The 18,163-nt window shown below is 35.9% G+C and overlaps 1 protein-coding gene and 2 pseudogenes across 1 annotated transcript; 2 read left to right on the top strand and 1 right to left on the bottom strand.

Moving 5' to 3' along the window:
* The first annotated feature begins 290 nt into the window (after nt 1-290).
* Nucleotides 291-8,228, top strand: LOC120118394 (annotated as a pseudogene).
* Nucleotides 8,229-10,879: 2,651 nt separating this feature from the next.
* LOC120118396 (CASP-like protein 4A2) lies at nt 10,880-12,886 on the top strand. Its single transcript, XM_039138430.1, has 3 exons — nt 10,880-11,455; nt 11,601-11,736; nt 12,591-12,886. Exons 1-3 carry the CDS (start codon nt 10,911-10,913, stop codon nt 12,783-12,785), a joined length of 876 nt encoding a protein of 291 aa, XP_038994361.1. The 5' UTR covers nt 10,880-10,910; the 3' UTR covers nt 12,786-12,886.
* Nucleotides 12,887-14,101: 1,215 nt separating this feature from the next.
* On the bottom strand, nt 14,102-15,928 carry LOC120118397 (annotated as a pseudogene).
* Nucleotides 15,929-18,163: the final 2,235 nt, after the last annotated feature.

The following is an 18,163-nucleotide window of genomic DNA, read 5'->3' as shown; positions in this document are numbered from 1 at the left end:
CTCGCAACCATTGGTTCATGGGATTAGGTATAGGGGTTATTGTATCTTAAATCACGTTAATAAATAAAATTAACATTCATAAATTTCAAACATACAAAGACTTGAAGAGCATTTTAAAATTTAACCTAAATAATTTGACATGTTTAAATAGATACATGCCAACAATACGTCTACCATAATGTAAATAGTAAAGGCAGGAAATCATATTGTATCACTCACGTATTCCATGGATACGGATATATCATATATCCAAAGTGCATCTGTTCTACTTGTACCCGTATTATCCATTCATCCCTAATTTTGCACACGGCTGAATTGAAACCCAGAAGTCTCTAAAAAACAGAAAACAGAAAACTCCACTCACAGGCGCACCAGATTCATACAAATATGATAATTAGCAACCATGTTTGTGGTGTGGGGCGGTCCATTTCAATTCCTCAGCTGAAACCCTTTTGTTGTATCGATTCCTCGCCCAAGAAATCATCCAATTTGAGCTTTGTTTTGGGTTGGAATTGGAGTCTTGCTGCTGCTCAAAACAGGCCATTTTCTAGGCGCCAACCGAACAACTCTTCTTGGCGTTGCAGCTGCAACAACCCCATCGACAGTCAGACCGTCAGTTCTTCTGAATGGGATTGGAGTCGATGGAGCCGCCATTTCTATGAGATTGAACAGGCTGAGAGTTATGCTTCTGTTCTCAAGGTTCCCTTTCATCCCTCGCCACAAAATTTTCCTATATCGGGTTTTAATTAGTTACTAGTTAATTGAAATTTCCATCGTTAGGCTCCCATTTCATGTTTCTCTCTAGTATCGATCTCGTTGTTTCTTTTTCAATTGTGTCTCCATGACCAACTATTTCTAAAAGTCACAATATTATAATTTCACAACTTACCTCAGAAATAATAACTCTAAGGAAGATAGAGCTATGTGCTGCTTATGCACTTTTCTCCCTTTCTTTTCCTCTTTTTTCACATATGGAAGAATAGGAAGGGGGGGTTTGAACCCAGCTCTTTAACCAAGGTGCATAATCATTTTTTTTGCAGTGATTTTTTTACTTTTTTATTGCTATTAGGTTTTATCTCTCTTAGTGTCAGTAGGGTAAATTGAAACGATGGCTTTGGATATAAAGATGTAGATTATTGTGTTAAGGGATGGAAGGGGGTGGGGTGAGGCTCACTAATGACGTTAGTTGTACTAAATTTCTTGTTGTTATTCTTCAATCAATAGAGAACGAATTTTTCATAAGAACAAGCTCTTAATGTGCTAAATTTATGTTGTTATTCTTCGATCAATAGAGTATATACTGTTTGCTTACCATTTGTGATATTACTTATGAAGGCATGTAACGAAGATTTGAAATTTATCTTCTAATGACATTGAAGTGCTATAAGTCATCAATTCTTTGCTTGTGAGTATACTGCAGTAATATATAGAATATAGGTCATCTAATTTATGTTTAACTTTGGTTTGTTTGTACTTTCAATTTTTACATACATAATTCTATTGCATTAGTTAAGTTATATATGTTTATTTGTTATACATGTATATGTGTATAAATGTTGTCTGATTGAGTGATCCATCTTGTAGTTTCAACTTGAAGATGCAATAGATAAGGAAGACTTCGAAGAAGCTGCAAAGTTAAAGTTGGCTATTGCTGAGGTTTCTTCAAAGGACAGTGTAGCTGAAATCATGTCTCAGTTGAAGGTTAGAGCTTGTATAGGCTTCTAAAATGAACAACGTGCTATTATGTTTTGGCTTTTACTGGAATCTTTTATTTATCTGCAGAATGCCATAGATGAAGAGCGGTACCATGATGCTTCACGATTGTCTAGACTTACAGGGAGTGGACTGGTAATTTCTTTTGTTGCTACTACTTATATTGGGCTGTGTTCCTTCTGGTGAATAGCCTAAAAATGGTCAATTGTCTTGAATTTCCAGTATTGAGGAAGTCATTGTTTAGGTTCTACTATTATTCGTTTTTTCTAACAATCTTCCTTGTCACTATTGCACTGCTATAAGACTAACAATATAAAGCTCAGCAATATTAGATTCTCGAGAAAAACATATTATGAATGGACACAATGATAAATTGCAAACATCATATAACTGTTTCAGTCTTCCGTGGTGTTCCCCTTTAATATTTAAAGCAATCATTGAAATGAAAATTTAACATTTGTAGGAGTGAATGACCATAAAGGTAATTATATGATGATATTTTAAATGAATGACTTGGAATAAGGAGTTTATGATTATCTAAAGGTCTTGCATAATTATCAAATGTTCTAGCCCTCCTCTCTTTTTGGTAATTATGACCTCAAATAGGAAACTTAAAATTTGATGGTCAGCTTCTATAAATATTTATTGGCAAGTTGTATGGTTTGTTATGATGTATCTTTAAGCAACGGTCAAATAGGGTCAAATAGGTTCCTTAAGAACACTTTTTATGATATTTTTCCTTATGGTTTCAATGCTTTGCATTTTCTGTTGATTTCTGAAATGTTTGTAACTCAGCACATTCACATAGAACTCCTACTAGCCTATGAAACTAGACCTCTAGAAGATCAATCTCTTTCCGGGTGTTAATCGAAGCTATGTTATTTCTGTTGGGCAGGTGGGCTGGTGGGTAGGCTACTCAAAGGACTCTGATGATCCATTTGGTAGATTAGTGCACATAACACCTGGTGTAGGTAGATTTGTTGCTAGGAGTTACAGTCCAAGGTCAGAAAAATCTCTCTTCAACTAAGGTTCTTTGTACTGTTAATTTATTGATAATTGTTAATTACTGACTGCATGCAGGCAGTTGGTCAATGCATCACCTGGAACTCATTATTCGAGATTTTTGTGGTTAAAGAAGATGAAGAAACATATCTTATGCAGGTGAAGTACTAATTGCGTTAAATATTCTAGCTTGACGCATCATCAATTTTAATATGCTGGAATTTTTTAGACAATATATTGTAGGAGAAAATTTTCAAAATTTGTGTGTAAATATATTTCATATATTGGACTCGTTGAGGAATTTTTCCTTTGTCTGGATGATCACATCTACTCTGTCTGGATGAATAGTTTTTTTCTGCTTGCACACACACAAGAAAGATGCTCTACCATGTCCTCTAGAGCCTTCTAATAAGGAAGATGCTTCTGACGAGGCATATGCTGCAGGTAGTTTATTTACAGTGTGCAAAAGGAAGTTCTACAAATGGTACGAGCTCACCATCCAATCCTACAAAATCCCCATCCACTTCTGAAGTTGAGAATGCATCTGTTATAGATGTTCAGGGGAATGATGAAGCTAAGGCAGAAAGAAGTGATGAGAAGGGAATAAATATCGAGGGAGCAACTGAGGAAGGGATTAAAAGTGTGATAAATTTTCTTAAAAATAAAATTCCTGGATTGAAAGTCAAAGTCATGAATGTTGATGTTTCTGAGGAAGTAATAGTTAATGATTCTGTGGAGGAATTGATACAAGATGATGAGAAAACAGCTGTCACTGAGAATTCTGAAGATGAAACTAGTGATTTCGAAGAGATGCAGCCTGATGGAGTTGCCATGGAGCAGGCTGGCAATCTAGATGACAGAAATGATTTGGATATGAAGCTTTTTATAGGTGGAATTGTCCATAAAAATGAAGACACTCCTACTATGGATGAATATATCCGTCTCCCAGCTGATATAAAGGACTTGGAGAGAGATTCTTTTCTACTACATGTCCCCAAGAGGAGTTTAGATAGTGATACTGGAGAAAGTAAAGCATCTAAGGTGAAAATTGCAGCTATTGCAGCCAAAGCGTTTCTGAGCTTATGCCTCCAGATGTTGCCAAGGCATTTTGGGGTTCAGATAAAGCTTCTTCTAAGGTGAGATTTAAATTTCAACCACTGGGTTCAGATAATTAACTTTAAGATTTAAACAGTTTACCGGCATTCTTCTCATTGGTGTTATTGAAGGCTTTTTTTGGTGGGATACGCATAACATAACTGAAACGCTTCCAGATGTTGGATTCCAATGACTCTTTCAACTTATAAAAACCTGACATCCTTTTCCATCTGTAGGTCGGATGACACTTATTAAATTATTTATAGTCAGCATGCTCCCTATTTTTTTTTTTTTGATAGGAATAGGAGGTCTCATTAAAAACCTCCTTCTTAGTTGGCTCTTGTGGAAGAGGCAACATCGGAAGGAGGAAAAGAGTACCTCATCTTATTAATAAACCAAAATTACATAATCTTACATCTTACATCATAACTTCCCAAAATAAAATACAAACCAAACCAACCATAAAGCTATAATCATCAACCAATCCCCTCCTTAGCTAACTTATCTGCCTCCGAATTGCAACTCCTAGGAATCCATCTAACAATAATACCCCTAGCAGAAACTAAGGTCCCAATTTCCCCAACCAAAGTACTGAGAAACGTAGGGGCAAAACTGGTGACAGAATCCAATCAACTGCTGATTTACAATCAGACTCTAGGATTAATCTTCCTTTCGAAGCCCATTCAGACGAAAGGAATAGATCAATTCCTTGTTTAATAGCCTTCAGCTCAGCTAACATAGGAGGACCAGGACCCACCGCTATAGAAAACAAGTTTAAAATATGGCAATTCGAATCTTTCAAGACTCCACCAATTCCACCCTGCAGCCCATCACTTCTCACTGCTCCATCAACATTGAATTTAAAGAAATATGTAGGAGGTGGAGACCAGTAGATAGCCTTCTTCGATTTATAGGAAATAGAATGAAATGTATCTGCCAACGTTGGATCCCCTACTAGTATATCAACATGAATATTAGCATTAGGGAATTTCGCTAAAAACCATTTAGCTGATCTAACCCTGGAAATGAAGAACAAAGAAGAAGTGTCTAGTTTCCAGTTCTCAAACACCACTAAGTTCCTAGCTTTCCATAAAGACCATAGAACGACTCCTGGAATAAACTTCCAAATAGTAGACTGCTCCCTTAGATAAGACCAGGAACAAAGAAGGGAAGAAGGTTCTTGAGGCATAACTGAAGAGATATCCCATAGTCTTAGAAATCTGTACCACAATTCCTCTGCAACCGAGCACGAAATAAACAGATGATGAATTGTTTCCTCATATTTATGACATAAAGGACACAGAACATCTTCTATCGAAATCCCTCTTTTCTTCAATTCACTCTAACCGCCAATTTTTGATGAGTAATCTGCCAAAGAAATGTTTCTACTCTAGGAGGAGCCATTCCAGACCACACCCATTTCTTCCACTGAAAAGGAGTTCCCATTCTACTTGAAATAGTGAGTCTACCCGATTTTGCCGAATACACGCCTTCGCCTTTCCCCGACCAAGCTAAAAAATCCTCCATAGATTCATTCAAGACAATATTATGAATCAAACTCCCAATCACAAAGATTTATCCTTAGTTAATATTCCAAACCCATCCATTATTTTCAAAGTCACCAAATTCAGCCACTTTACCCCTTTTATTAGTAGAAAGGGCAAAAATCCTAGAAAATTGAATCTTTAGAGAAGATCCATTGACCCAAATATCATTCCAAAACTCAATTGACCTACTGTTCTCCACTTGTATCTTCGAGTTGGACCTCAAACACTCTCCAATCTCGTCCTTTTTCTCATAGTTACTCAGAATCCCTCTCCATAGCCAAGAATCTTGAGGAGAAACAGCTTTGCCTATTGACAAAGATAACGTACTGATATTATGCAAACAACAAATCAATTTTTTCCATGGAGAGTCTTTTTCATTTGCATACTTCCAAACCCATTTCCCAAGCAAAACTCTATTAGCCAAACTCAAATCCAAAACTCCTAAGCCACCTTTTTCAAATGGTTGACATACCGTATTCCAATTCACCCAATGAACTTTTTCTTGTCTGAAACTTCACCCCAAAGAAATCTGGCCATTGCTGAATTTAGTTTCTAATTTACCTTCCCCGGAATCTTAAAAATAGAGAGGTAAAAAATAGGTAAGGATGACAACACCGATTTTACCAACACCAATCTTCCAGCCATCGAAAGTGAAGATGCTTTCCAGCCTGCTAATCTCTAGTAAACTTTCTGTAAAATGGGCTCCCATGATAACTCAGAATTTTTATTCGCCCCAATCGGTAAACCTAGATAAATCATAGGAAAAGATCCAACCCCACAACCAGCTTCCAGTGCAAAATCTTGTAGACTGTCTTCTGTCATATTAATCCCAAACAATTTACTCTTGGACAAGTTAAGATGAAGCCATGTAATTAAACTGAACACCCTCAAAACTCTCTTAATATTAAGAATTTGGGTGGAGGAGTCTCTGCAGAATAAGATTAGATCGTCTGCAAACTGTAGATGTGTCAAATTAAAGAAATTACCGATCTTACCAATACTGAAACCTTCGAAAAGGCCAAGAACAGCAGCCTTACTCAACATTAGATTTAAGAGCTCACCAACAATGTTGAACAAAAGAGGGGACAAACTACACCCTTGTCTCAACCCCTTACCCATTGAAATTCTGGTGTTGGAGATCCATTAACTAGAACCGAAATTGAAGCAGAAGAAATACAGTAATCCATCCAAGAGATCCATTTATCCCCAAAGCCCAATACCTTCAATAATCTCAGAATAATTGGCCATTCCACTGAATCATAGGCTCTCTGAAAATCGACTTTAAAAACCACTCCTTTCCTTCCTTTTTTCCGCCAATAATCAATAGATTCATTGGCCATAAAAGCACAATCCAGCAACTGCCGACCTGGAATAAAAGCGAACTGCGATGGACTGATCAAATCTTTAATCACCGAAACCAATCTTCTCGATAAGATTTTGGAGATGATTTTGTACAGCATGCTCCCTATTAAGTGCTGTTGAAGTGTTGAGTAGCTGCTTTATCACCACTTTGTGCCATTTTAAAGATAGGAGGAAATGCTGATTTTAAGGCCAAACATATTTTCCTTAAATAATGGATGCTGGGTATAGGTCGACGTTTAATAACTGAGTTTGATAAGTATACAACTAACTGTTAGCTCGATTTAGCTTAACACTAACTGTTAATGTTATTTTAGGTCTCTAGAGATGTGCGCGAAATTGTCAAACTTGCTGTTAGTCAAGCACAGAGGCGGAGCAGATTATCTGAGTATACAAATTTCAACCGAATTAGCAGTGACAATGGCAATTTGGACCCACTTGAGGGTGGGTATTCGTATGGTATCTTTTTTTCTTCCCCCACACAGTAAGCACCATTGATTGATACAAGCTGCTTGAACTGCAGGCCTCTATGTTGGTGCATTTGGTCCTTATGGAACTGAGATAGTTCAACTGAGGCGTAAATATGGTCGCTGGAGTGATGCTGATGGTTTATCTTCAGATGTTGAGTTCTTTGAGTATGTTGAAGCTGTGAAGCTTACTGGAGATCTCAATGTTCCGGCTGGCCAGGTTCTTTTTCATTTTATTGTATCTTAGATTAATCTATTGATTGTTGTCCTGTTTATTTCTTGCATGAGAGTGTGTTAATTTTATGTTTTAATGTTGTTGATAGAACATGCATGTGGTAATCAATATGCCTTTTACGTTTTTAGGTTACTTTTCGTGCGAAAATTGGAAGAGAGAGCCGCCTCCCAAACCTTGGGTTGTATCCAGATGAGTTAGGAGTGGTAATTACTCTAGTTTCTCTCTTATCAGTTTGTATGTCTTCCATCTTTCTCCTTTGGTTGCATAGCAAGAAGCAATGCTATGTAGTATTTTTTTTATAGAACCTCATATTGGTGTAGTATTGAATTTGGTGTAAGATTTTGCCCAAAATATCTCCGCTATCTCATTCATATAAATTGGACTTCATTCAGAACCTCATATTGGTTAACATTAATTTGGACTTTAAGACTTCTAATTGATGGGAAAAACTCTAAAAATACAGGTTGCGTGTTACAAAGGTCAGGGAAGAATAGCAGAATTTGGTTTCCGTAACCCACGATGGGTTGAGGGTGAGCTTCTCCAACTTAATGGCAAGGTAACAAAAATATTCGGGACTCTGTATTAGTAAGTTTGATGTGAGTTGTGACCGAAAGTTTATTGTTAATTTTTCAAAGTATTTGAATTGAAAGAAATCCCTGTGGTTGGCCATATGCAGGGCATTGGACCCTATGTCAAAGGAGCTGATCTAGGCTTCCTTTACGTTGTGCCTGAGCAAAGTTTCCTTGTGCTATTCAACCGTTTAATATTACCAGAGTGAGATCAGTCTATTACTGATTTTCATCACCTTTGTCACAACAAGAGATGAAAGAATCTGACGCCGAGGAACTATTTTGTGAACTATATGCTTTTAGTTTTGGATAAGGAGAAGAGAGGATCGATATATTTTTTCTCTCTTTTGCACCATCCGTCCTTACTCCTTAGTGTGTTACTCTCTTAAAAACTCTTACACTTTTGATGTATATCAATTTTGCAGATTGATCAAATATAGAACTAACATGTTACTTGTCTTATTTCAGAGGTCATGATAGAAACATTACTTTGTACGACTCCCTATTATTCCTTCAGTTATTATAACTGCATGATAATCAGATTAGTGATGATAAGATGAGGGCACGTTTCAATATATGGTAGGTAGGCCATGTATTTAGCTGGTTGCAAATAGTTGATACATGGTAGCACTCACTGCCCATCACCAATTATTTTTTACTAGGCGGTGGATTTATAGGTAGACTGCAGTGATTCCAAAAGGGCATTCAGAAAAGCAGGAAGTGATGGGGGTTGTCTTTTTGTCATGTTAGACAAGTGAAAAGCATTGGATTATGTGAAAGTCTAATGATATGAGAGATAAAGTGGGAAAAAAAGAGAGAAAACAGGGAAGGATGCTTTACTTGTTTCTTTTTTTCATTTCCCTTGTCTTTCTTTTTTGAGTATATTCTTTAAATAAAACCTAGCTGAGGGGGCTACTTGTGGTACACAGGTGTCTGGTTATTGTTGTTTGCTTCGGCTTAACCCTAACATATACATACACACTAGGGTTAAAGTGGTGTTATTAGACTCGGTTAAAACAATTGCTGTGCACAAGGTTACTAGGCAATTAACTCTGAAATGGGGTTTTATTAATATTGTTTATGGTTGTAAAGCAAAGAGTGGTGTAGGAATCTTTTTTAAATGATGGTGGTGCCTCATGTCCCTTTTGTCACAAAGCATAAGCATAGCCCACTCTTAAAGAAACCGTAAAGAATGAAGGATAAAAAGAAGGAAAGAAATCACTTTACTTTTGTAAAGTTGCCTTCCCAATCAATTTGATATTGCTAAGCAATTGAATTCCCTTTACCCACCACTGCCAATTTATAATTTCATTTTCTATTTATAAATAATAATTTCTGTTTAGAAAATCTTTTTTTAATATGACAATTAACATCTCAATTCTTTTCTTTGATACAAATATAAAGAGTGTCACAGGTCCCAACCAAAACTTATCTTGGGATACTTGAGAAAATGGTTTTGATTGTGTTTGTTGTTTTACGTATTATAAGGATTGGTAATATATTAAAGGTGGTTAAATTGATTATTTTGGTATCTCAAGTATTTTGGAAATTTTAAAATTTTGAGAAATATTAATGATCATTAATATACGTTGTCTTATTAATTACTCAGATGATTCGCTTTAGTATACTTTGAATTTCTGTTATTTAACCAATTCTATCAAATATGAATGACGGAGGAAAAAAATATTGAAAACCTTTTGCAATCGAGTTACGTAGAATCTCCGGATTCTGCATGGATTGAAACCAATAATATGCTGCCATGTCATAATTAACACAACGTGGCGGGTGTTTGTTGGTTAAAAGAATCCATGGGCTTTTTTCCCAGACAGATGCCACGTGTACCTGTCGCTACGAAAAATTCTGTTTTGAAAATCGACTGGACCGGTCGGTTCAATCGGAACCGTTGTTTAGTCCGGTTCAATCTAAATCGGTTGAACCGTTATTAGTGAACTGGCCAGAACCGTTGAACCGTTCGAATCGGACCGGCTGAAAATTGGAAAAAACCGGGACAAAACAATGTCATTTGTTAAACGAGCCAAGTCGAACTCAAGTATTGCTGAGCTCGACTCGAACTTGAAAACTTTAAAAGTAAGCTCAACTCAACTCAAACTCACAAGTTAAAAATTATCAAGTTCAACTCAAACTCGAAATATAATATTGAAACTTGAACTCAAAAAGGCTTGAACTCAAAAAAAAAAAATTAGAGGCTCGATTGAATTCTAAAATTCGAGCTTGATTGAAGTGAAAGAATAGTTCACTCAATGCTCACCAAAAGCCTCCATGATTTTGAATTCCAAATTACCTCTATTATTTATAGAAGTTAGTTGTGATGCGCTTCTATGTTTCTTAGCAATGTGAGATTGTTTTGTTCTCATATTTTTACTCTTTAGACTTTTGGGATGCTCTTCTATGTTTCTTAGCCATGTGTGATTGTTTTAAAAAAAATTAAACCAAACAATATCATTTTATTATGATTTTTTTAACCCTAAATTTATATTTTAATTATAGTTATATAATTATATTTATTATTTAATATATTTTACCTTAAATATTATGTTGTAGTTAATTTGAATCATTTTGTTTCGTTTGATTTTATGATTTTTAACTTGAATATGACTTGTGATATAAAAAATTATTTTTATTAAATATTTTTTATATTTTTATTTAATTTTTTAAATAATTATAACATCGTCCGGTTTTTTCAACCGATCAGACCGATTAACCAGTTAAATCAGTAAACCGATAGCATAATCGATTCGCTAACCAATCCGATTCTAAAAACCATGACGAAAAGGAAAAGGTGGGAAGTAATTAATGTGGTCTTGGACATAGAAATCTTCCATTTTAGTTTCTTTTCTCGTACACTTGCACTCACTCCGCGTATTAAAATGCGAGAGAGAGCCATGGAGACACCCAAGCCGCGATGAAAAGGAACCAAAACCCCAACGACATCATGAAACGATCCTCCTCTTCAAATTCCGAGTCATTGACTCACTACGAGTCCCCGCACTCGCCTTTCCGACTCCACTCCCCTCTCCGATCCGACCAGGGCGACCCCGACAATACCTCCAATTATGCCTCCCCTGAAGCTTCCCCCGTTAAACCCCCCTTCGACGACTCCAAGGCACTCGTTGCCATCGACAAGTCCAACCCCAATTCTTCTCCTTTTGTTTCACCGCCTCCTCATCCGGTTACTCCACCGCAGCACTCGTTGCAGTTGACAGTGAACCGCGCCATGAGGGAGGAGGGACCGGGGGCAACCACGAGGACCAAGGTGAGTGGCGGAGCTGGAGGAGGATCAGTGGCGGCGGTACTGAGGAGATCGAAGGTACATCATAGGGTGATTATGGCGGCTTTAGGATTTCGATTAAGCGAGATCGTTTTGTGCTTGATTTCTTTCTCTGTCATGGCTGCTGATAAAACACAAGGCTGGAGTGGTGACTCTTATGATCGCTATAAAGAATACAGGTTTCTTCTCTTTTGATTTATTTGATGAAGCTTGCTTAATTAAAATTCTGATATAATTGGTCAAAACTGAGTCCCCCTTCTCTCCATTTATTTATTGCATTTTCCATATCCACTCGCCGTTTGATTGTGTGTGTAAATTTGGCAGGTACAGTTTATCAGTAAATGTGATTGGGTTTGTACATGCGGGGTTTCAAGCCTATGATGTAGCTCACTATCTCATGACAGAAACGCATGTCATCCACCATCACCTTTTTCTGCCTTTCTCCTTCTTCATGGATCAGGCAAGTTTTCCTTTTCCAAATTAAAGACTAATAGTTGCAAACTACCCTTCATAATTAGCTTCATTCTTTGTTGTTATTATCTCCTTGCTACCACCCTATTACTGTATATAATAAATGGTAGGTTCACAAATAACTCTTGTTGTCTTTCATTAACATACAATCTAATAAACCGTAGTTTATAAATTTGTACGTAGCATTCATTACTTTTGTGATCGTCAACAATTAGTATTTTCCAGTATGGGTAACAATTGGAACTCTATGTTGGACTGGTCGTACGACTCCATCAACATATGTGTACGGACTCGTTTGATTCTATTTTGGGCACAGGTTGTATTGCTCTATATATCAGTACAATTTCCGGATTGGACTCGTATGGTTCAATTCCGCACATAGGTTACGGATATGGGCTTGTATGGTTCTGTGCGTAAGTTACATTGTTCTAGTATGGATGTAATTTTCTGGCACTGACTCGTATGGTTCAATTTTGCACATATGGATTTTATGCTTCTTTTTTTTAGCATAAGTTGCATTGTTCTTGTATGAGCGTAAATTCAGGCATCAACTCGTATGGTTCAATTTTGCACATAGGTTGCGCATATGGATTTGTATGTTTCAGTTTTGGGCATAGGTTGCATACTTGCATTGTCATTTTACTCTATCAGCATATTCATTTTTATCATTTAGATTTCCCTTGTATGTGATAGGTCGAGTTCATAGATTTAGTGCAATAAATGAGATCTATGCAGGTCGTTTGTAGCACTAGGAGTGTGTGAAGTGCATAGAATTACAAATTAAAGCGTGAAAGTGCAGAGAGAAGAAAATGCTGATGAGTGCTTCTTTGGTTTGTGTTGCAGACACTGGCCTATCTTTTGATTTCAGCATCATCTGCAGCAGCCACCCGAGTGGATGATTGGCAATCAAACTGGGGCAAAGACGAGTTCACAGAGATGGCAAGTGCCTCGATTGCAATGGCATTCCTGGCATTCGCCGCTTTTGCATTTAGCTCGCTTATATCCGGTTACGAACTCTGGACCCATGAATCTCCATGAGCTCTCCGATTGTATTTAAAATTACACGGCAATCGGATTAAAGCAACTTTTGAGTTGCAAAGTTCAATTATTGTACAGGGAAGAACATATATAGCATGCTTTTTTCTTACAATATTTTTTTCCCTTGAAAAGATAGCAATGTAAACATAGTGGATTTAAAAAAATTCATGTGGCTTATACCATGTTATTGCATTTTATGGGCCTTGGCTTGCATAGAATTTGGTTTTGGGAATGGCGTGGGTGTTCCCATATCACCCATTGGTCAAGACGTCCAGACTTGACAGCATCAAAACATCCATAGCAAACCATGAAAGCTTGGCAAGGTTGCCCAATTGCAGCATCTTAAAAATCCCATTGAACACCTCAATTGAGGAAGGATAAAGGGAAGTAGATATGGGAAGATGGCCAACCACCAAGCATTGAACAAAGTCAAGTAGATATGGGAAGATCGGGCAACCACCAATCATTGAAGCAGTAGCCCCAGGGCAGGCGCACAAGTTATCTTGTCAAACAAATCACGTTTGGCCCTCGTACCTTGGCCTCCCCTCCAACTCCAAGTGTCATATCCAATCATAAACACCGGCTCCTTCAAACCAACATGAATTCAATAGAAAAAATAAGACTACATCTATTTATGTAAATATTCTAAAAGAAAAATTGCTGAGACAAAATTATATCATACCATAAATTTCAGCAAGATCAATAGTTGATGAACTTATCGCCCCGATAGTCTGTCTATACGTTAATCACATATATTCATTCTTTTCGTATTTTTTTAAATATCAAATCACAAACTTTAACCGTACTCAATCTCAAATACATAAGTAATTTTGTTTTCCACTCCATTAAGATCATCTCAGCACTTGTTTTTATCACCAATTGGATCCTTACAACAAGACTCTACATCCATCGACCTCCTCATTGACTTTAAACCCAACAAGTTTTAATCGTCCATACTCGTAGTCGTAGGGTTTAAATATGAATGAAAATAATTGTACCTTCGCTCACGTCGATGCATATTTCACCCTCATTTGATTTTCCATCATTTTAACAACCATATATACAGGTAGTGATGTGAGTTGATGCACTATAATTTATTCATCATGAAAATTTATTAATGGTTCTTTTTAATATTATTAAATTAAAATTTTATTTTATGGAAGAGAGAAAGAAGAAAAATAATCCATCAAATCCTAATATCAATATCATTTATTATTACACTAAAAATTTGGTTTACAATACGTTTATTAATTTATTGCGCATATGAAATCCTCCAAAGAAGACTGAAGCTTGTAAGAAAATCACACCTCAAAAGAAAACAAATTCAACTTATTAGTTTAGAGCAAAATAGCACAGTAGAAATGAAGATAAAAGTGTGGGTATGATGAGGGCTCGGCTCAGTGGGTACACATCTTCCATTGCTCAAAGCTTCCATTAACAAAGTCATAGTAACCTCCTCTCAGTGTCATAGTTCCATTCACCACAGCGTCTCTCACAAATGGATAGGTGAGTAGATTCGCCATCGAATTCCTCACTGATTCCTGCATGCATGCATTCATATATTCTTAATCAGGTGCACTCGGTTTTTCAACAAACATATCCATGTGTTTTAATTACCTTTTCGACAAGGGTCAACTGCTGCTCAGAAGGCAGGTCTCCAGCCTCTTGCAGAACCTTCTTCTTTGCAGGCAAACCAATTTTCACCCACTCATCTATGAAGTCGCTGCACGATATATATGTTTTAATTATCTCACAAATGCTGTTGTTTTGGACATGGAGTTCAAATATAACGTATACATAGAGGCTTACTAAGTCTGAGCGCAATCTGGAAGACTCATAAGCCTCTCTATGCCACCACAGCGACTGTGTCCCATGACCAATATGTTATCTACCTGTAATTTTAAATGCACAGAGACGTTATCTTTCCTTTTATTACACGACAAAGGGAACTTGAACTAGTCTGTCTTGATATATATAGTAATAATTTCACACCTGAAGACTTTTAACTGCATACTCGATGACTGCACCGATTTCAGTGTGCCTCAACTGTGCAATAAGTCATCAATCAAGTTAGCTGGAGAATCTAATTCAATCACTTAAAAATGGGGTTTGGGAAAGTAAATAACCTGGTCAAATTGAGGAACCATGTTAGCAATATTGCGGCCTACGAAGGCTTCCCCGGCTTGAAGTTGAGAACGACCGAGGGGCTTACTCGTGAATCCGAGCATGCAAACACCAAAAACTAAAAACATAATGGATTCATTAATCATTGTTTTTGAGATGAAACCATTGTTATATATTGACGACGATAGTACCTTGGGATGCTGGCCTTCTGCAAGTTCACTGAAATACTCTGGATGTGCGCTGCCGAAAGCAAAACACGGAAGAAAAAGTGTCATAAATGATTATCCGTTGATGAGTGTTTGAGTGTAAGTTGGGAATGATGGTATATCTTACTCAAATATTTGGTCTTGAAGAAGTGAAAGCCATGGTCAAGCCTTTGAGCATCTGGGTCTTTAGGGGGGAGATGCTTTGTCTCGTGGAGCTCGGTAATAAGCTTCTCAACTTTTGCTTGAACCTCCTCATCCACCACTCGTTCCTCACTGCAACCCAACATATAATTCATTGTTAAAAGAGAAAACAAACGGAGTTCATTACCTATAAAGCTACGTTACGAAGGTAGGGAGAGTCAGGATGAGCGGAAAAGGGGTTTTATTTGGTTTTTCCAAACCGGTACAGCGGCGACAGGTGGAGCGGCGGCGGAAAGTGATTGGATCCTGGATTCTTCCAAGTTTTCAAGGAGTTGGGATGACGTCGAGACTGAAACATACATGCTATGAAAGAGAGATGGAAAGCACCTGATGAGAATCTTCTTGAGCCCTTCAACACCGACTTCGGCAGATTGCTTAGCCATTTGGAAGCTTTGTTTCCTTCCAAAAAAATCCACATGAAAACTTCAGTCAGTAAACTTTCAAGCAACAAAGTTAATTACATATGCATGAGAGCTACGTACGTTCATGCAAGATAGTGTTAGCACTTTCCTTACATATAGTATTTGTGTTTAATTAAGCAACTGACCTTTTTCTAAAGAGCGGAGCTATGAACTCTTAGGGAAAAAAACTTGATTAATTTGTAGAGAACGGAAGATGAGGTTTTGAAGGATTGAAGCTGCTATTTATAGGCGGAGTGGTTTAGGGTTCTAACAGTGAAATAAATAACTTTGACACGCTTCATTTCAGACAAGTTTTCTTTCGCTACAAAAGCTAACACGTCTCTCCCTTTTTTCCAACTCCTCATTTTCCAGGTTTTTAATCACACCAAATCCTCTTGTTTTCAATTAATCTTCCCCCTACCTTCTATTTTCTCTTTCACACACCAAATCCTACCTGCTAAACGTAACAATCTTTGAATCTAAGTCATACTTAAATCATGTAAAATGAAAAACTCTATAAATAAATAAAAAATCATCAAACAATACGAAGATATTATTTTGAGCGGACTATCATAGTTTAACTTTAATCTTAATCATTGTAACTTATTTTATAAGGATGACTATCGATTATAAATAACTCTTGTACAATAATGAATTTATCCTTAGTTATATGTATAATTTTAATCAATATCAAACGTAATAAATATATATATACATATTCGATATACTACGAGGGCCGTACCACGAGGATTCCTCCTATGCCTAGATGATATTAATTTAACTCGCGAACTTTCACATATGTTATGAATCTTATTTTCCATCTCAATTTATTTATTTATTTACTAGCATCATAAATATTTTTATTGATTAAATAAAATTTATGTCACAAATTTCATATATTTAAGGCTTGATATAGAAATAAATGCTTAAACTATATTGAAATTGACTTTTGGTGGCTATAAAATTTTTCATTAAAAGATAAATGTCTAATGTTTTTCTTGTTATACTTTTAGTTGTATACTGTTAAAAAATGTTAAGTAACACGTTTCACATTTTTTTAAACAAAATATTTAAAAAAACAGAACATGACACGTGTTACTTAATTTTTTTTAACAATAGATACCTGAAAATATAACAGAGAAAATATTAGACACTTTTTTTAACAATAGGCACCTAAAGTAAATTTTGAGTATAGTTAATTAAGCCTACATTTAAGAATATTTATCTTTACATGGAAAAGTAATGCTAATGCTATAATTTATTATTCTATGTTGCTTATAGTCCAAAAAAGAACTCATATATAAAAAAAATTAAAATCAATTTTCTCGAAACCTTCATATCGAGACTAAATGAAAGCCTCAATGACATAAATATTTATTTAAACTAATACCTCATTGACATAAAATTATTCAGTTGCAAAGAATCCTGGGTATAATTACATATGTAGAGATGGGTATGCCTTTTACATAAACGTGAATAAAATTTAAATTAACAAAAAAATCTTATCTTTTATTTTAAATTATTTGAATCAATTTAATATTTTAGACTAAATTTTAATTTAGAGTCAAGTTTAAATAATAATAATAAAAATTGAAAATTTAACTCTTCTTTTAGCTTTACAAATCTGGTACGCGGTGAGTGTTTCTTTCTTTCTTGCATTTTAATAGGAAATGGTCCATTCAAAAATAATGTATTGAGTGACATGAAAAACGAGGAATCGTCATAGCTGTAAAAAATTGACTTGTTGTCTAAATAACCATGTAGGTGTTATGAGTTGAATAACATCAGCAGCTCTTTTGATTTCCCGATCAAATACAAAAATTTCACCACTAAAATTCGGGAACAAAAAAATTTTATGGATGAGAAATAAATAAATTTTGTTTTAATTAATTCAGTTCATTTTCAATTGATCAATTTCTTCATAAAACCATTTTTTACAATTTATAATATACATTTTTAAATTATCAAATATTATTTTTAAATAATTTAAGGTGACAGTATCTAATTATCCTAACATAGTAGTTTATATATTTATATTGATGAATGATATATTACCTTACCTTGTTGGCTATTCAAAAGAAGGACAATTAGAACAAAAATTATCCTATTAAAAAAATACTATCTATCAACCACCCTTTCTTAACTATTTCTCGATCTAACATAGGAAAGAGAAGAGACGCATGGCAGGAGACGTGCCTTAGTCGCCGGGAGGGGGGAGGCGCGTGGCATGAAATGCGTTTTCCATGGGTTTTATGGATGGCGCATCCTATGGAACGCCTCCCTTGAATGCACATCGTAGGGAACTCGGTGATTTTAGGTTTAGAGTTTTATGTTAAAGCGGTTTTAGGGTTTTGTAATTGATTTTAAGGGTTTTAGTGGTTTAGGGTATTATATTTGTATGATTTAGGGTTTTTAAATAAGTTTAGGGTTAAAATTGATTGTATGT

This window comes from Hibiscus syriacus, unplaced genomic scaffold, assembly GCF_006381635.1.
Source record: "Hibiscus syriacus cultivar Baekdansim isolate YM2019G1 unplaced genomic scaffold, ASM638163v2 tig00110328_pilon, whole genome shotgun sequence".
NCBI classification, from domain to species: domain Eukaryota; kingdom Viridiplantae; phylum Streptophyta; class Magnoliopsida; order Malvales; family Malvaceae; genus Hibiscus; species Hibiscus syriacus.
This window is presented reverse-complemented; position numbering and strand designations above follow the sequence as displayed.